The sequence below is a fragment of the Tachysurus fulvidraco genome, chromosome 21 (assembly GCF_022655615.1).
Source record: "Tachysurus fulvidraco isolate hzauxx_2018 chromosome 21, HZAU_PFXX_2.0, whole genome shotgun sequence".
NCBI lineage: Eukaryota > Metazoa > Chordata > Actinopteri > Siluriformes > Bagridae > Tachysurus > Tachysurus fulvidraco.
The window spans coordinates 11,041,800-11,062,271 of record NC_062538.1 but is presented as its reverse complement, the minus strand read 5'-3'; the positions used below and the strand labels follow the sequence as shown (position 1 = coordinate 11,062,271).

Sequence of the window (20,472 nt, the reverse complement as noted above, 5' to 3'; positions counted from 1 at the left end):
CCCGCTTAACTTCTTGTCCATGGAAAGTCGCACAAACCCGAGAGAAATACACCACAGTAAATTAAATGGAAATAATTTAATGTTCCTTGTGCGGCCCGGTACAATTTGGTTCACGGACTGGTACCGGTCCGCGGCCCGGGGTCTGGGGACCACTGCTTTAAAGAGTCACCCCTTGCTGAAATGTCTTCCTACAAAATAATCTATAAAAGGCAAAATCTTTGTGTGCCTGAACTAATAAAACTGACAGCAGATTCAGACTGCATTAAAATCTGAGATGCTCCGGCATTAACTGTAATAGCCACATTACCGTACATCCCCATGTAAGTCTAATCCTGTACAAATCACATTATCATGATAAGGTGACAGATGAATGTGTGAATTGAAAAAAAAATCAATACAGAAATACATTTTAATTGCTATTTGGAAAAAATCAGCGGCGAGGTTATGATCACACTTTGCTGCATCCAGATTCACTTGCTATCGGACCTAAATAGTGCCCTAGATTAGAATTAGTACAAGATAAATCATAGCATTATGGACGAGTATCCCATCCTTCCAGGATTTCACAGAATTTACAGCAAAACCAAGCAAATTCCTCCGTATATAGAGAGGCTTTTTCATGGATTTGGACCAAGATATCATCACAAGGCACATTCATCCCACTTCGCATTGACATACGCTGAACATAAGGACGGCTGTCTCAGTCATTACATGTCTTCACTGCTAGAAGTTTAGAAGAATCCTAAACTCATGATTCAGTCAATTCAAGTAGTTTTCAGTAAATTAAAAGCTCTAACTCTTTTTATGGTGTTCTGGGTTGTCTGCCTGTCTAAGATTCTCATTAGCACAATTTGTCGAGCTATTCATTGACTGTTTGTAGGATTGATATGGACTCATCATTTTGACTCAAACCCAAACAGCCTGAAGGTCACAGCAAGGTCAGATGTCTGAAACAGATTGGACGTGCTGATGCCGTTGCCGTCACTGTCAAATCTTTTGTCGTCAGGTCTTCGCACTTGTTGCTTTAGAGACGAGACCATCTTGGTTACTGCCGTGTGCTGGCCTGCCCCCTGAGCTCTGACCTCTGACTGACCCGAACCTGACGTTCATTAGACGAGCTGCCACTTCCACTGCCTGCGGTTGTGAGGAGGGGGTGGGGGTGTGGGGTGGGAGGATTAGGCCTGAGCTCACACCTGATGCAGGAAATGTGAGAGGCTATGTCTGTGCTTCAAAGAGCGCCGGCCTTGTCGTAAATCACTCGCAAAATCCTTTTAAAAATCGGCGGGTAGCCAGAACATGCCAAATACTTAATCCAATATGGATTCCCACTCTGGACCCTGCGCATTCGTCTGGTAACGACCGACACGGGACTTGATTTAAAGGAAATTTTACCGTCCATTTCCCCATGTGCTTTGTCAAACTTAGCCATAACGGCTTATTACTCCGTCTGATGTCTGTCCTGTTTATGTTCCAGCTCACATAAAGTGTCTGAATTTTCATATTTATTTTGTCTAAATGCAGGTGTTTAATTTCAGTTTAAAGGTGGATTTTTTTTCTTCTTCTTCTTTTTTCCCCCCACAGCTTTCATACTTTACACAGCGTTTCATTCCACAGTCAAAGCCACAAGCCATAAACCATCAGGGCAAGAAATGCAAACATTTTTTCGCTCCCCCTTTTTTCCCTCCTCTCCTAAATTTTTATTGTTACAAGTGCTCGCAAAGGGAAAAAACAACAATGCCCTCTCCAATTCACTTTCAGTAAAAAGGCCTGGAATTTATTGCCGTACCTGCTTCATTAATGACCGCCGTGATCACAGACTCTTGTGATGTGGGTGTATATGTTAACAAGGCTTTCATTTGAATAGCAAAAGCCTTCCTGACTAAATTAGTTCACAGATTTTATTTATTTATTTATTTATTTATTTACAAAAACATACAAAACTATTTACCCTGTGCTGGTGAAGCTCCCCAAATCCTTTTAATGCAAAATTCACTCAGTTCAGAATTTCTTGATCAAAGTGTGAGGGTCGCACCAATCGAGCTTCATTAATGTGATTTTTACACCAGCTCGAGGAGCTGAACAATGTGAGCGTCACCTTGCTTTACACCGTACGCTGAAATCTGGTGTCTGACTATGTGTGGGTCTGTGTGTGTGTCTGTGTACTTTCTCGCAGGTGGTTTCCTGGTCACTCAGCGGATGTTGGATATGTTCAAACGGCCCACAGACCCCCCAGAGTATAACTACCTGTACCTGCTCCCGGCTGGCGCCTTCGTGGGAGGCTATGGAGCAGCTCTGCACAGCGGCTACAACATAGAGCAGGTCAGATTAGCTGCATGGCAAAACATTAAAGGTTTAAATATGGCAGGACAGCCACAATTTTAAGCGTTTGCTTTCCTCTGTGGCTAAAACTACGTAGAGTGTATGTTGTAAGGATTTTCAAGTGCATCTGTTTTAAGTTATTTATTTATCCATCCCAATATTTAGCTATTAGTCTGTCCGTCTGTCTTATATATATCTGATAGGTTGTAATGAATGATCTTATTCATCTGTCACTTTCATTTAGTGCTTTATCCTGGTCAGTCACCATGTATATGGGCACACACTGGCATGTCTGTGTATATCAAAAGTTTGCATACCCTGCATTATTATTCATGAGTCATTATTTAAGGATAGTGGTCACATGGTCATTAATTATCACATAGTTGTTTGACTCATTTTAAAGCCTAATTATGACTGAAATCACCTAAACAACCCTGATCAAAAGGTTACATATCCTTGACTGTTTGGCCACATTATAAACACACAGGTTGACACACTTGAGGTTTAAATGGCTATTAAAGGGAAGTTACCAAGCCTGTAATTAGTGTCTGTGTATAAATAACCAGTGAGTTTCTCAGCTCATGAGGTGATGCACTGATTTGGCTGGATACTGCACCATGGGGAAGACAAAAGAACTGCCAACGGACCTGCGTAATACGGTAGTGGAACCATAAAGCAGGAGAACTACAGTGAGAATTGTTCAGGATGCAAGGAAAATCCCACAAACAACTTCAAGAGAAATGCAGGCTGTTCTGGTAAAACGTGGTGGTGTTTCAAGGAGCTCAGTAAGGAGGTACTTGAACACAATGACCTGCGAGTAGCCAGGAGAAAGCCATCACTGCGCCCATGCCATAAAAAGACCTGCCTTCAGTACACCAGACTGCACCTAGACAAGCATCACAGCTTCTGGAGCAGTCATTTGGAGTGATGAGTCCTAAACTGAACTTAAACCATAAACGCCATGTTTGGTGAGGAGTCAACAAGGCCTATGGTGAAAAGTACACCATCCCCAAAGTAAATCATGGTGGTGGATCTCATGATTTGGGGCTGTGTGAGCTCCAGTAACACAGGGGAGTTAGTAAAAATTGATGGCAAGATGAATGCAGCATATTATCAGCAAATACTGGCAGACAATTTTCATTCTACAGCACAAAAGCTGCGCATGGAACACTCTTGAACGTTCCAACATGACAATGATCTAAAGCACAAGGCAAGTTTGATGCTCCAATGGCTACAGCAGGTAACGGTGAAGGTTCTGGAGGCCATAACAGTCTCCTGACCTCAATATTATTGAGCCACTTTGGAAGATCTCAAACGTGCAGTTTGTGCAAGACAACCAAACTGGAACAGGAACTGGAGAGAATTTGATAAAGAATGGGCAGCTATGATGCTAAAGGGGGCAATATATGATCTTAAGAACTGAAGGTATGCAAAATTTTGAACAGGGTTTTTTGTTATGTTTTGTTTAATAATTCAACAAATTTTGTTTGGAAAAAAAATTCATTTGTTTTGCCTTCTCACTGTTTTCCTTAAAAATAAATAGTACGCATCTTGCATATTCTCCCAAGGTATGCAAACTTTTGATATATATATAGGCGAAGGAACCACTTATTTTTTGTAAGTGTTTAGAACTTTAAAATGAATCCTGCTGCTTTTCATGGCATCATAGTATGTAGGTTATTTTGGGTTTATAAACACACCTGGTTGATTACATTTCTTGTACCTGCAAGAATACATGTTGACATGTATGTCCAGCTGTTGACATGTCCAGCTGTTTATAACAGTTGTTTTTCTTTTTTCTTTTATTTTTTCCTCTTTGCTCAGATGATGTACCTGGGCTCTGGTTTGTGCTGTGTTGGTGCTTTGGGAGGTCTGTCCACTCAATCCACAGCACGCCTGGGTAATGCCCTGGGTATGATTGGAGTGGCAGGTGGCATTGCAGCAACTCTGGGCGTCTTGAAGCCATCCCCAGAGCTCCTGGGCCAGATGAGTGCTGCCATGGCTGTGGGTGGCACTGCTGGTGAGCATAATTTTCTGTGTGTGTGTGATCACACATTTCTTTGAAGTCTCCGAACACCAAATAAGTGTGTACCAGTGTGTAAACGGGTGAGTCAGTGAGCTGCTTGTAAGCTCAGGTAATGGTCATCAGGTCATGAGTCACACGCGGCATTGCGGCGGTGTCTTTGTAGCCAGTCACATCTAATCTAAATTGCTAATTATTCCTGGAAACCTGCTGGAAAGGAGTTGAAGCTGTCCTGCGCAGCGCTTGCGTGGTTCCAGATGCTAATTTAAACCTCCAGGTCTTTGCCAGCCTTACAGACACACACACACACACACACACACACACACACACACACACCTCAATATCATGGCTGTTTTTCCCAGCAGAGCTAAATAAAAAAAAAAATCTTTTTGTTTTTTCCCACCCGTACAGGTTTGACTATCGCCAAGAAGATCCAGATTTCAGATCTGCCTCAGTTGGTGGCTGCTTTCCACAGTCTGGTCGGTTTGGCCGCCGTACTCACCTGCGTGGCGGAGTACATGGTGGAGTATCCGCACTTCGCCACAGACCCTGCCGCCAACCTCACCAAGATTATTGCATATCTGGGCACATACATAGGCGGCGTCACCTTCAGCGGTTCCCTAGTTGCATATGGCAAACTGCAAGGTGAATGTTCGTCCTCCTCCCCAACACATTTCATACCATTTTACACTTTTGCGATCTGGAACGTTTGAAAATGCATATTGATTATTTTTGTGGCCTCTGTTGTCAGTGAGAGATTCAGACATGCAAGTTTCAACCAAAAGTACCAGTTTCCTGTCAGAGCAGGATCGGCTTTATGTCGGTCGGCTGGGGGTGGAGCCTATTTCAGGACCGGAAATAAGTAAAAAGAAGCCTAAGTTTAAGAACCTAGAACCATAGACTTGATTGTGAATTTCCAGACAAACGTAGGACATTTTGGAGACCCAAATCAATAAGTTTTAATGGACTGCAAGTTGTTTCTGACTGATGCCTGTCATGCAAAATCCCTCCAGCGGTGTTGCTTGAAGGTCCTGAAGTCGTCGGCGTGAAGTTTGTTGACTGCCTGCCCCAGCAGTGCCACACATGCCCTGTGTTTAAAGCTTGGCCAGGCGGAACCTCTCCAAATTCGGCACTAATTTAGCCCCTCCACCCCTCAGTCATTTTCCACTTGTCCCCCCACCTCCCCAAAAGCTGGAACACATTATCTCCAGGAGCTTTCCCACTCCTCCACTGGCGTGCTGGAACCTGGAGGTCTCTGCTGATGCAGAAGATTACAATTCCCATTTTTATGCTTGTGTGCACTTTTCAGTTCGGTCAGGGCTTTTTTTTCTTTTTTCGGCGGCTATTCAAAGAGTACGCTGAATAAGATTCCAGTCCATCTGCAACACAAACCCGACAAGTCCAGAAGTAAACAAACACGATAAGGCCGATTATGGACCATATGATCCACTGTAGCTAGATTGTTCTAATCCATTGGTTGATCAGTTAAGTACCTTAGATAGCCTCATATGGTTTGGCTAGTTTTCCAACACTGTTCAATTCAGGAACAGGGAATGTACAGAAATGTGTGTATTGAGGCATTCTGAACCCTTATGGCTTCATTTTGTTGTTTGACTCAAACTCCTTGCCCATAGATGTAGTGGAATATCCAGAAAGCTGGTTTAGTTTAAAGCTCTTATGTTAAACTTTACTTTATCTCTAAAGCGTCATCTCGTTTCCTTGCCCTGCAGGTCTTCTGAACTCTGCCCCGCTCATGCTCCCAGGCCGTCACGCTTTGAACGCCTGCCTCATGGCTGCCAGCGTGGGAGGCATTGTGCCCTACATGCTGGACCCCAGCTACACCATGGGCCTCACCTGCCTCGGCTCGGTTTCTGCCCTTTCGGCCATCATGGTAAGATTCAGTGCTTTTGGGCTGATAACTGTTAAAGATAATTTATTGAGTTAAAGAGCCTCAGATGGCTTAAATCACTTAAACATCATAAACAATGTCATAAGGGGGGTGGGTGTGTTTTTGTTTTCGTGTGTAAATCGGAGCATAATATCCACGTACATATACATGTTAGTACCGGAGATGAAGATAGACTGAGCAATTGCGTTACGATTTGGGTTACTTTTTTTGTTTGTTCCTATGACCAAATCGACAGAACGTCAGCTTTTGTTATTATTAATTGCTCATTATTCGAAAGAATTTCTTTTTTCTTTTTTTTTTTTTCTTTTTTTTTGTTGAAGTGTGAAGTTGTGTGAACAAGTACTTCAAGAAGATTAACATTTGTTGAACAGCTGATGTGTACTAGTCTTTGTCTCAGATATTGTTTGGATCGCAGTAATATTTACTCTTGACCTCTGTCTAGACTTTTTGATGCTCTTTGCATGTAGTGTTACCTGAGTCTTGCTGTAAAACCATGACTTTCAGGGTAAAGCGTTAATAATGAGATTTCATGGGAGAACTTAAGAGAGGTTCAAGATTCTGGTTAAAAAATTTAAAGTTTGGCTCTTTACCATTTGCAAATATAATAATGTGCTGGTATATAGAATAGTTTTTGTTTTTGTGACTGGTATAAAGTGCAAATGCCTGAGAGTTGTTTTTGATGCAGGCTATTTTTGGAAATGAATATGATAAAGATGTCTAGGTGAGGTACACTGCAAAGTGCGTACCATGATGAATACTATGTATTTTGATGATCAATTGTTACCTGGTCTTTTGTAACATACCCTTTCACACTGTAGACCAATCAGTTTTCTTTTATACCACAGCAGAATGAAACTGTAAGTAAGAGTTCATCAGTACAGAGTATCTGGATAGAAGCTCTGAAAATAGTATCATCACACATTACTAGAGAAATGGAAACGTATTAGAAAAACAGCATTAGTACAAACCTTTTAAAGAAAGTAGTGATTTTAAACTTTCCCTACACTGCAAAGTCTTCAGGACGGATGAGTAAAAGCTTGTGACTTTTTTGTTTTCTTTTTTCTCACTCCACTTGTGAATCGTAACAAAAACGGGTATATAATTTATAATGCATAATAATAAGTTTTGGAAAGGTTATAGGGGAATAAGACATTTCAGGACATGCTCTTAAAGGGAAAATGATCAACCTCAGGTAGCTAATATTAAGCCACTCCATCACAACAACCAGTCCACTCAGTAATTTGTGTCAAGCTGAAGTGTTCTGAATTGCTTCTAGTTTTTGTCTTTGTGTTCTAATTGTGTGTGTGTGTAGGGGGTGACTCTAACTGCAGCCATCGGTGGAGCAGACATGCCTGTGGTCATCACAGTGCTGAACAGCTACTCAGGCTGGGCTCTGTGTGCTGAGGGCTTCCTGCTCAACAACAACCTGCTCACCATCGTTGGAGCTCTGATCGGCTCATCTGGAGCCATCCTGTCCTACATCATGTGTGTGGTAAGAGCCCAAACCCACTTAATATTTCACGCTCCCTGGATTTTAATCAACCATGAAAACCAAAAGTTCTGCTATGCATCTTGTTCACAGTAAACAAGTTTACACAAGTTCCTTAAACAGTGGGAAATGGAGCGGGTCTGTTTTAAAGGCGGGGCAATACTTAATTCTCAGAAAGCTTAGATTTATGATTTAGTCCTAAAGCCACTAGAGAAAAGATTAGATGAGAAGGGGTTAGATGAAACAGGCTAGATTCAGGACAACTCCATCATTGTTGTTTGACCAATCAGTAATTTGTAGTTTCTAGCTCCGCCCACGTGTTTGTGAGCAGTCTTTCATCTGCATAGTGAATAAAATATAGAAATAGATTACACACAATAGTATTTTAGAAGTTACTATAGTTCTTTTTTTTTATTTATTTTGCCTTTTTTTTCTGGCTAGTTGCTACATTACATTATGTTTGGGGCAAATAGGTTTTCAAGGGAAAGACCTGGTAGAACTGGTGCTCTTCTTCTACCTCGTTGTGACCTCATGGAGCAGGGCTTACCTCAGCCTAGTGCTTCGGGGCAATAGTGACTGATACTATTCTGTTTTCCTTTTCTTTTAACCACGTGCCTAGTCATCTTTTGTGTCTGTCTGTGTGTGTGTGTCTGTCTGTGTCATAAGCTTCTGTCTTCTTTTAAAGTCTGATATTGATGCATGTGTATTGGAGAGCCCAGATCCAATACTGAGTAACTCGATCAAGATGATACTGAATTTATTTATTCTTAACATTTCCAAACCTGTGTACTCGACTTGAATTATTTGTTAACGTAAGGAAATGTAGGAGAATGAATCAAAGGTTTCTTTCCACGTCAACGTCTGAAGTTCTCACAGTAAACCGGATCAAAATCATGTGACGTTATAGAAGCTTCCTTTAGGACGTAATACTTGAGGATAAAACTGAATGTTATGTGGCAGCAGCATTTTGTTTTTTTTTCCTTTTATCATAGTCTACATCACAATTTATACAATAATATATTTATAAAATACTGTAATTTCTTTCCATTTAATAAAATTTAAATAACCAGATATGTATGCTTTTATGATATATAAACATCATGTTTGCAGAGAATACTTGTTTTAAGGATTTATTTATTTATAAATGCTTCTGTTGGTGCTGACATGACCATGTTTTTGGCTTTTGTTCGGCCATGATTCAGACAAGGTTTAGGTTATGAGATCGAATCCCAGGTTCACCAAGCTGCCACTATTTGGCCCCTTAACCCTCATTTGCTCAGTTGTATAAAGATGCGGAAAAAACTGTAAGTCGGTCTGTGAACGGAAGGACTCAACACTGCAGTCAGACTGATATCAGATTCTGCCTGGTGCAGTTTTATTGTTGGCAACGCTGCTCGCTTTGTAGTTGGTGTCCTGTGTTATGTGCATCAGCCAAAATGATGTGTTCACCATAAACCTGTCCACAGGGCAGACGTGTAAGTGTCAATATCTGATATCAGTCTGGCTTAAAAAATGTAAAACTTTTTTTTTTTTTTTTAAATACGTTTTCCACAAAGAGGTGCACTTACACCTGTAACATGTGCTGTGCATGTGTAGCAGCTTTGAATTAAACCTGTCACACGTTTCATTCGCCTCTGTGTTCTCTTGCATAGGCTATGAACCGCTCACTGGCCAACGTCATCCTCGGTGGCTATGGAACCTCCTCCACCGGCACTGGTAAACCCATGGAGATCACGGGCACCCATACCGAGGTCAATGTAGATCAGACTGTGGAGATGATCAAGGAGGCGCAGAACATCATCATCGTCCCAGGTGACTGCAGGGACATGGAAGGGGGGCAACTGTTCCCAGAAGTGAGGGCTTTACATGCTGCTCATACACAGATGGGATTTTGTTTTAATGGAAACGTTGGCATTCTATAAAAACTGAGCACCACACTTAGTAATTGTGGTGTTTTTTTTTTTGTGCCGTAATGTTTCATTTGTGTCATTGTCCCTGTAGCACCTGAGTGAAAACAAAACAAACTTAAAGGCGGGTCTCAGATTTTTGAGAAATGCTTCAGAAAACTGAGTCGGGCCGACAAACTAAACAAAAATCAAAACAAACGTGTAGCCAATGAGCAGAAAGGGGCGGGGCTTGTCAATATGCGAGACTGTTCAGTGCAGCGCAGTTCAGTGTTTTAACATTGACATGGAGGATTCCCGAGTCAATAGCTCCTGAGCTAAATGCTGTTACTACACAAATAACACTTCTATCGTAGTAATGTAGAGAGGCAGCTACAACTGTGTTTTGTGTAGTAACAGCGTTTAGCTTTTTTTTTTTGGTGATTTCAAATGTCGACATTGGCTTTCAAAAATCGGAGACCCTGCCTTTAAACCTTTGACCCTAAAGATCCATGGTTTCAATCTGGGATGGTTCTTGGTTCTTTCTGAATGTACAGTGAAAAAAGCAGGAAGTCTCTGAGACTAATATGTCTTACAGACATCAACACTTTTACTGCACTATCATGTTTTGACTGTAAACCAGTGTGTCATCTGTCTGTTTGTTTAAACACCTCTCAGGTTCCGGCGTGTCTCACTGTGTGTCCCACCACCACCAAAAATAGGCCCCCAAAGCCGTCTGTGCTACTTGCTGCTTTATTTTTCTCGGCAGACTGTTTTACAGTTGGGTTTTATGGTCTGACAGCAGGGCATGGGGTATCAGGGTGAAGGCTGAGATGATGAGGCCGGCTGGTGTCTAAAGTAACCCGGGCTGCTCGGCCAAGCACAACAGACACACATTTTATTTATTTTTTTTTTAAGCAAACAACCTGCCCCCATGTGCTGACCCCACTATTCCCTCCTATACTACTGTCTTGTTCTCAGTTCATCAGTTTCTCCTGCGTCTTTACTACAGTCCCTTCTTTCATTCTGTTTGTTTTTACTCTCAGCCTTACCTTCTGTCTCTCTCTTATTTTGTTACTTTCATTTTTGTTTCTTTTATGTTCAATCTTTTTGCTTCTATTTTTTACCTCCAATCATCTGTTTTTCTAGCCTGTCTTTTCTTTGACTTTCCTTTCTTCCTTTTTTTTTATCTTTCTTTCTTTGCTCTATTTCTAATGTTTTTGTCTAGACTTTCTGTCTATCTCTCTCTCTTTCTCAGGTCTGGTTTTGTGAAAGTGCCACATCCATGTTTGGATTTTCACATTTCTTATAATTGGAACAGTCGCAGTCACTTTGGCTGATTGACACCTGCAAAAACATTTAGGACTTTTTTAAGGTTTAACACCGGATTTTTCTGGCCGTGATCATTTTCCTTAGGAGAAATGTCTGTTTTTAAAAAAAGAAAGTTATGAAAAAGTTAGAAAATCATTAGGATCACAGGGGGATTGTTGACATGCAGCACGCTGTTTTAAAGCTGAGGGTTTGGCTGCTGTTGTGACTGCTCCGTCAAATCCTATCCAACATCACGGAGGCTTTGAATGATTCATTCCCTTTCCTTTTTCATGGACAGCAGGTTGCAGTGTGTTTTGTCAAACTGTTAATTATTTCCACATTATATCTTCGACCTAGCAATTTTTTAACATCTTGTTCTTTCTGTGCCTCGCCCCTACACCTCCTCACGGGTACAAATAAACACGGGGTTCAAATTAGCGAACTCTGGTACAATCATGGATGAATACAGATGACGTCAACAAAGACTAAAACAATTTCACAACATATCTGTTTCTCTTTTGATGCACATTTTTAAATGTCTTTTGGTGGTTAACTCTGGTCTTAATATGGACGGGGACGTCGGCCATGTTGGTTTTGGGACTATTAAGAAAGGGTTTTTTGCATCGGAGCTAAGGTCATTTTAGTGCAGTGCCAATCACGCTGTGAGAATTTGAAGGTATGATTGCTTGGAGTTGTAAAAAATTTCAGGACGGAAAACAGTATTTATAAGCAAGAATCTGAATGTACGGAACATTTGGAGGTGAGCTGAAAGTTCTGGCATGTTTTAACACAAGGCTTTAAAATCACTCACTACCTGGTCACTGTCAGGCCTGGAGTTTCTGTTATTAGTCATTTTTTATTATTTTTTCCCAAGGTTTCAGATCATTATCTTGGTTGTGATTTTATTTATTTATTGCCTTTTCTGATGAGTTTCCAGCACAGGAATATTTTGGGAGCATTACGTGCTTTTCCATGTTAAAGGGTGTTTTAATTCCCGGAAAAGTTTTCCTTCCTCTGCCATAGTCCTGTTTTTTTTTGTGGATTTAAAGGCTCTTTTGTAGGGGTGGAGATGGCTGTACTGAACATCACTGTGTGACCAAGTGCATGCTTCACTGAATGAACCTCTCTCTTATCTACAGCTTACACCGGCAGAGACATTACTTAACAAAGTGGCTTTAATTTTAAGTGTCTCTAATTCTGGATGGAAAAGACTAAGATTTTGAAATGGGATGTCTGACCTGTTAACCCTTAGGTGATCTATCCTTGAGATGAAAAGTGACCACAAGTGTTATTACATTTACAGCTTTTGGCAGACGTCCCCGGCCTTGCTCAGAGGACAAGCAGTGGCAGCTTGCTGGGATTCATGACCTTCTGATTAGTAGTTCAATATCTTCATATCTCTAGAATGTCACATCCAGTGTTTACAGTCGATCAAAATACGATCAAATCACCAAATTTGAAACTGTACATAATATTATATTGAACAACTTTTAAAGAAACTTCTAGGGTTTGTGTACAAGTTGTTTCAAAAGTTCCATGTTGCAAGTAAGGATTAAAACACTGTTATCATCAGTGATTATGTGGTATAAAGAGTTCCTCTCATCACAGCTATATATTAATTTCCAGTCACCACATGTCCTGAAGTGATGAAGTGCCCCCCCTCCCATTTACTTTTTTTTATTTGTAAACGAATGAGTCCCACTGCTGTTTATCATTAGATAAAGTGAATCATCACTTTGATGCATTTGTTGTGTTGCTGTTTTTCTGCCTCTTGTTATTTTGAAAGAGTATTTCTGTAAAGTGTTATAGTACCAATCTGAGAGAAAGACACACTTTATTAATGATTAATTGTCTGCTCTTGTGCAGGTTATGGTCTGTGTGCAGCTAAAGCGCAGTATCCCATTGCTGATCTTGTCAAGTCTCTGACTGATCATGGCAAGACAGTCAGGTAAATACACACACACACATGCACTACAGCATTAATACATGACTATTATAAAGCACACACGCTCACACCCCTTAACTCAGACTTTTTGTTTGAAGATGCCTGAAGGAGAATGATTGTCCTGTTGTGTTGGTAGAGACAGAGGGCTTTCATCCTTGCCGTGTCCATTGGGACTTTGTTGGCTAATTCTGAGCAGTTAGTGCTCTCCTCCAAGCATGTCAGTCCTCGCCTTGCAGCCCAATAGGAGAGCAGAAGGCATTTCTAGCCATTTGTTTTCAATGTGTATATAGATTTGGTTTGAGTTGCCTCCTATTGATTAGTTCTCTCTCGTCAAATCTAATCTTTAGTAATTAAGGCCTCTAGTTCCATGGGTGTTTACATTCAGGACATCACACTGAAACCCAGAAAATCTCGACACAATCCTTGAGGAATGTTGCTCTGGATTTATCGAGAAATAACGCACACCTTGTGACCAATCAGATTAGAGAATTCAATCGCTTGACTTCAATACTGACACCTGATAATGTTTAGATTCATCGTGGGTGCTAATAATCAGATCTGTGTGTCTAGTGTAATATGACCAAGTTATCAATGACTTGCAAACTATTGTTTACATAATGGGGACATTAACAACAACTGAACTTTTGCCACTTGATTTTAAAAAGCAAAGCAGGCTACAGGTTGATTGTTCTCACGAGGTTGCCAATCAAATTCAGAGTCTCAAAGTGGAAAGGTCTAATTAATAATTGAAACCCAATCCCCTGTTGGAAAAAGAAATGTTTGTGGCTCTTTTTCCCTCTGACTCATTAGATAGAAGTTATCGTTACAGTTCTTGTAATATGCAGAGAGGCTAATTACTGCCTCCTCTGTGCAAGAGCATTCCTTAAAAGGCTCTCATAGTACACACACACACACACACACACACACACACTCTAATCAGTTCCAGGTTGTTGGTGTTTCTTGCCAACCTGTTCTGCTCAGACAGGGGGGTGAAGTGTTGGTCAGACAGTGTTGTTCAGAATCGATCAGCGTTTTGCTGTTTTGGGAAGCTGTGATGTGTCATGCTGAGAGATCAGGGTTGGGGGGGTTTGGGTTGCATATTTCACAGCCCTCACATTGTGCTGCAGTGAAGTTTGTCTCCCCTCCTAAATGCAATTTGTAGCATGGTTAAATGACTGTCGATCCGTTTTTTTGTCCACCACCCCCCTCCACCTGGTTCGGGCACAGCCGTTTCACTCGGGCATGGAGGAGTGGAGTGGTGGAGAGAGAGGCAGGCTGGCCGGCCGGAAGCTTGTGTAATTTTCCTGCGTTCGTTTGATCTGGGAGCCCAACAGCTGCTTCCTATTAGTGCATTTGCAGTTGATTACAGGGGGAGATGGGTGGCCAAAGAGTGGACAGATTAGGTTCGAGTCCCCCCTCCTTTACTTCCCCTCCTCCTTGAGCTTTTTATTTATTTATTTTTTGAGATACTTTGCTCGGGGTGTCGTCCTTTTCAGAAGGCCCTGGGCAGAGTGGCGACTCGCTGGTGTTCTCTGTTTGCCTACACATCACAGGTTTCCTTATCGCAAGTCTTCACCAAGCCATAAGCAGTCACGTCAAAAATTAAGTGGAACGTCTTTTGTTCCGTTTTTACAACGACAGGTGTGTGTGTGTGTGTGTGTGTGCGAGCGCACGTGTTTGCGTGCTTAAAGTAATCATGAACACAGAGCCAGGCTTAGATGCTGCACCGTCCACGTCCGCCCCGACTCCCCTCCAGCTGCAGCTTGTCACAGATGCTGATTGACAAATCCCACGTCTGAGACTTTTGATGTTTGTCCTCTCACACAGCTGATCACAGTCTTTTCTCCATCTCCTCAAACACAAACTTGGTTCACTCAAAGCTGACAGATGACAATGCGATGACATTTGTGCGGGAGGTCCTTTAACCTCATACCGAGCATAAAGAAAAATGAACTAAACATATTCTGCATTAGTATCAGGTATCGTGGCACACAAATAAATTCAGATTCACCAGGAGGAGGCTTTGCTCCTCAGTGCTAATTAGCAGGAAAGAAAACTGTCTCTTTGAGACCAAATGTAGCTTTCACGAGCTAAATACAAAATATGAGTTATTCGTTTGCAGAGCTGAAGTGGCAGTCAAAAATCTTTCAGTAAATAGGGAAACCATTTAGAACTGGATGAAATGGACATGGCAAAAACGTATACATGAAGCCACCTGGCAGGAAGAGAGTTGCACATAAACAGTCAAGTTTATATGACCTTCAGAAATTTTACTTGTTAATAAAAAAACATTTTAGATTAAGATCTACAAACTTTTGCGTGTGTGTGTATATAAATATATACACACATGGTTTGTTCAACAAGCTGAGAATTTTGCTCGTAAACCCAGAGCTCGTTTGTTTGTCCTGTTGAGCAGAAGCCGGTCTCACTGTGAGATGCTGGTCAGAGGCAGCAGGTGATCCACATCCTAATGAGTTAATGACAGTCATTTTTTCCAACAGAACCACTTTTGTGTCCTGAGTGGAGATAAACTCGAGCATGCCACTTCCTGTGTGCACGCCCCGGTCTTCTGGGTTTTTTCTGGGTTTTTTATTGCAAGGTCGGGTCATTGAGGTGCTCAGCGGCCCCGGGGGCCTGATGCTCTTCCTCTAGCCATTTCCCCTCGGTGTGTCTTTACTACTGCCCGTGTTAGAATGATAGACCCGGCTCCAACTTATTTCCTCTCCTCTCTTAACCTCTTCAATGACGTGCGTGACCCACGGTGTTAGTACTTCAGGCCAGGTCAAAGACTTCCCTATAGTTTCCTGTGATCAGCTGTCCTTTGGAGTCAGCGGGTGTGTAAAATTTTGTTTTGCTGTGCAGGTTCGGCATCCACCCCGTCGCTGGGCGCATGCCCGGGCAGCTGAACGTGCTGTTGGCTGAAGCCGGCGTGCCATACGACGTTGTTCTAGAGATGGACGAGATCAACCACGATTTCCCTGGTATAGTGTGGCCAAAACTTGTTCATATTTAACCGCATTTAACATTTCATTTTGTCCTGATGTGTCATTCTGGTCATGCTCAGAAACCGACCTGGTGCTGGTCATCGGAGCCAACGACACCGTGAACTCGGCTGCACAGGAAGACCCCAACTCCATCATTGCTGGAATGCCAGTGCTGGAAGTGTGGAAGTCAAAACAGGTGAGTCTTCACTACTGCTTTGTTACAGCACCACATCATTAACCCAGCATTAAGACGAGTAAAATCCTCACATGCTGTTTAATGGAATGCTTTTATAAACATTAGGAGTCACATCATTTGTTTTATCAACAATTTTGCAATCTTTAAAGGAATCATTTAGATAACTGAGGTCAAACTCTTTTGAATGCAAACTTTCAATAGCCAGCCAGAGATCAGCCGATGACTGAAATGAATATTATATAATTTATAACACCTTTTAAGCAATGGCTGGTGGGATTAGGATTTTTAGAGCTCCACTTGGAGCATTTAAGGCTAACGTTTTAATCTGCATGCAACTTTATTATTAAAAAAAATGCATCTGCAATGTATAAACTGACCCCAATTAACATCACATCATCGTTACAGATTTTTTTCCTTATACCCTCCAGCTTTAAAAGACAAGCTGGTGTATGATCTCGAAGGTTCTAATTCTCTCAGGATAAATAATCTCACGCGGTTCTCCTGCCGTGTGGAGCGCTTGGCTGATTTCCCACGTGCCAAAGCCGCTTTGCATAATGCTCAGGAGGAATGATGTGCGCAGTCACAGGTGCTCATGTTGTAAATGCCCCAGTTGGTTATTAAACCAGACATTTCTATTCAGGATGAGGTGATGTGTTAGTGAGGTATAGTGCTTTCTCCAGGATGTACATTTTTGTTCTGTAAGTCAAATTTAGATCTGAAGCCCTGAATCATTTCCATCATGAGGCTTTTAGATTCATTCAGATTTTCAGTCTTTATCTTTTAGTTGAGTTTGTACTCAGGACTGATTCTGGGCTCGTTTGGAGGAGAAAGATTGGAGGAGATACGTTTTCCTCTGTTGCCCTAACTACAATGCTGCTGTCGTGGAAACTCTGCTTTAATGCATCAGTAAGGTGTTCTGTCTCCTTCACTGCCCGTAATGGTTCTATCTCACCATCTTATGACTGCTTCAACTTGTCACTTTACACCCCAAATCACGCTACACGGCATGTGGCGCACAACGCGGTTGGCTTTCACACCACACACGCCACAAACCCCCATTTTCGAGAAGGCCAGGGATCAGTCGTCTGGACTGCTCATGAGCTCAGCTGCAACAAAGGTGTGAAAATGACCGGAATATGGCTTGTTGTGCCTTACATCAGGGGTAGGGCTACTATGGGTTTCTTCCCGGTTCTTGTTTATTTAGCAATGCTTCCAGGCAAAATGAACCGTTTAACTGAAGTTTGTCATAGTGTGTGTGTGTCTTGCTTCTTCCAGAGGCATTTAAACTAACATTGTAGTGACATTTCTAATGACATGATCTCGTCGGATGATTGAGATCGTCCTATTGGCTGGTAGGCAGTGAATCTGCTGCCAGAGTCCTGATTGCTCCCAGATTACAAGGAGTCTTCATATATTAGCAAGCACAGCTGCAGCCTGAATAAAGAAGCAACAGAGCTGCGTGTTTGTCCTGAGAGTTTATGCAGTAGAAGTTGCAGGGAGATGACAGTCAGGTGGAACTCCGCTCTGCCCTGTTCCAAACCCGATCCTTCATCGCCCTGCCTCCGGCGATCAGCCACAGGATGGACGGTGATGTTAAAAAGGTTGCAGCATCTCGTTTCGCCGTCACAAGATGAGGTCGTTTTCATTCCAACTATCATTCAGCATCTTGAGCAACACCGGCAAAAAGAGACCAGCAGCGCAGTGAGGACTTCTCCTCTCCTGGTTTTACTTATTCAATTAGCAGAAAAAAGGCTTGCTGCTTCCCAACCAGATGCTCCCAATCACAGCACAGCTCTCGCTCGCTTTCCCAGGAAGTTCTCGGTTCGGCTTGCGCGCCCGAGACACTAATGATGCTTAATTTTGTAAATGGCAGATACTTAAATAACCATTAGACGCTGGAAGCATGATCTGCTTTCTCTTTCGCTCACTAATGTACAAATATAAGGCTAAAGTCTAACACATTGTACGTACAGGTGCAGTACAGGGCTTTAGTAAAATGGTGTTCGCTGCCTTCAGGGACTCGGTTAATGTGACTTCACAGTGAAACGATCCTTTTTTGTCTTTTGGATAAAGCAGGTTTGGTGTCTGAAATTTGTGACTTTAGATTTGCGCTGGTGTGTCGAAGTAAGGAAGTGCAAATCTTCAGCATTGCTCAAGTTCAACTTCAAATAAAACCCCATGGATCATTATATTTCCCATCCTCGTCCGCATCCCTCCCAGCTTTCCGTTTCGAGCCGAACTTTTAAGCTTAAACACTGAGGTAAAAAAACGGTGAAAGCGAATGTAACCACCTTACAGAATGCTGGGAAATCAAGGAAGCTTCCTGATTTAGATTACATGACATTTATTAATATTAAATGTTGGCCCACATTCTCATACAGTTGCTTCAAACAATTAGTGTTAAGGTACAAATCCTTTTATTTAATAGCAGAGAGTGCAAAATGATACTGAATTGAATTTGGGGTAAAAAAAAAGTAAACCACATTGTCAAGTCTGTGTGAAGTCAAGCGTGGTTTTGATGGTAAGACCGATGACGTCCATGCAATAGTCTCAACACCAAACACATTTCAGCTGACTGGCTATATTTAGAAAACAAGAAACATTGTGCAATCAGAGTTTTATTTATTTATTTTTTCGCCAAACATTTTTAATACATGCATCTTCTCTAATGTTTGGAAAATTTTCGTCTGAATTTGTGCTTTTCACTGTACAGGTCATCGTGATGAAGAGGTCTCTGGGTGTAGGCTACGCAGCCGTGGACAACCCCATCTTCTACAAAACCAACACCTGTATGCTTTTAGGAGACGCCAAGAAGACGTGCGACGCATTGGCCGCTAAAGTTCGTGAAGGTTAACAGCTAAGCTCCAGAGCACTGGCCTTCTGTGAGGGAAGAAAAATCGCTGCGCCCTGTGGAAAGGGAACAGGGTGTACAAATTGAAAATAATACCCCATAGACAAAGTAGAAACGAAGCTCCACTTCCTTCCACACTCCGATGTGTTTTTTTTGTTTGTTTTTTCTTTTCATTCTCCTTTTCTGAAGATTTTTAGTTTTTACAGTTTTGCCTAATTCATTTATACCTAGAAGGTAAAAAAAAACAACAACCCCAAAGCATTAACAATTCATCAGTAGGAGCTAAGCACAAATTGTCAGGGATTTCTTTTTTATTTATTTTTTAAAACAATCATCTGTTTATCGATCATTTTAAGCCATAGGTTTTCTTAGAAGCATAATGCATAATAATGTTTAAGTGACCAGCTTCTGAAGGTGTGAAAGATGGGATGTTGAAGGGCATGTGTGTGGGTTTTTTTCCCCCCTTGCCTCATTGAGGAGTCATGGATTGCCAAGGATCAAAAATTCAAGGATCAATACTAGAAAAATAGAAATAGCCCGATCATTTTTTTTGTTTGTTTCAGTGAGATTTATCCTTCCGGTTAATTCAGTATACAAATGTCAGGTTGATGTTCAGGTCTAATCTCATGCTGGGTCGTGTCTTGTTTCCGACCCCCATGTGCCAAGTCAATACACGGGGCTTTTGCTTGGCATTTTATGACTGCTGTTAATAACAGAGCATTATAATGAAGTCCACAACAGACCCTACCTCTCGACAGTATTAAACCCAATCAATCAATCCCACCTGTAACGAAGACCGTTGCCAAGCAAATGATTTTATGTAATGGCAGCAGCATTAACACACCCGGCTTGTTCCACTGGTTTAGACTGGAGGTCTGCTTAAATGTGTCTACACCAGTTCATATAACACCTGGCCTTTTTTTTTTTTCTTTTCCCTTTCAATCCAGCAGCTAAATAAAGACAAGAACAAGCAATAAAACAATCAAGATGTAGGAAATGAATTGGATAAAAAAAAAAATTAAAAACCTAGATGGTTTCTCTTTGATATGCAGATGATGTTTTCACTCCAGTTTTTGCTGTTTATGTAGAAATACTGAAGCTCTTAAATACTACTCGTGCAAAATGTGAAGAGAAGTGAATGTTGAAGAGAAACATTTATCACAGTTTTACATGAAACACGTTAATGACGTACTGTGAAGTGCTTCTTTCTCTCTCTCTCTCTCTCTGCAATTCATCATGAAACATCACTCCTAATAAACATCTAGATTTCAACAAAAAAAAGGTCTCTGTTCCTCTCTCGAGCTTGCATGTTTTTACCTTAAGTACAGTACAAAAGGTTTTAACTTAATGTAAGCAAGCTTGCCACGTGAAACTGTATCGCTTGTATCGCCGCACTTTATCTTTCACACGTGAACTGATAAGAGGTATCTGCACAAGTGCCAGTGATTGGCCATTGTCACTTTCGGGGTGATGCCCTGCAGGAGCGTGCGGTTATATTCTCACCCATATGATGCTTGAAGGGATTGCATGCGTCCGTCATGAGGGTTCCTTCACTTTGGTGA

The 20,472-nt window shown here is 41.7% G+C and overlaps 1 protein-coding gene across 1 annotated transcript in view; it reads left to right on the top strand.

Annotated features, from left to right (window-relative positions):
* nnt (nicotinamide nucleotide transhydrogenase) overlaps positions 1-20,191 on the top strand; it is a 37,901-nt gene extending 17,710 nt beyond the window's left edge. Inside the window, exons 13-22 of the mRNA XM_027139945.2 lie at positions 2,174-2,319; positions 4,144-4,339; positions 4,754-4,987; positions 6,073-6,233; positions 7,564-7,743; positions 9,393-9,552; positions 12,801-12,882; positions 15,742-15,860; positions 15,944-16,059; positions 18,773-20,191. Coding sequence (XP_026995746.1) covers positions 2,174-2,319; positions 4,144-4,339; positions 4,754-4,987; positions 6,073-6,233; positions 7,564-7,743; positions 9,393-9,552; positions 12,801-12,882; positions 15,742-15,860; positions 15,944-16,059; positions 18,773-18,913 — 1,535 coding nt within the window. The 3' untranslated portion in view covers positions 18,914-20,191. The remainder of the gene's footprint in view (positions 1-2,173; positions 2,320-4,143; positions 4,340-4,753; positions 4,988-6,072; positions 6,234-7,563; positions 7,744-9,392; positions 9,553-12,800; positions 12,883-15,741; positions 15,861-15,943; positions 16,060-18,772) is intronic.
* Positions 20,192-20,472: the final 281 nt, after the last annotated feature.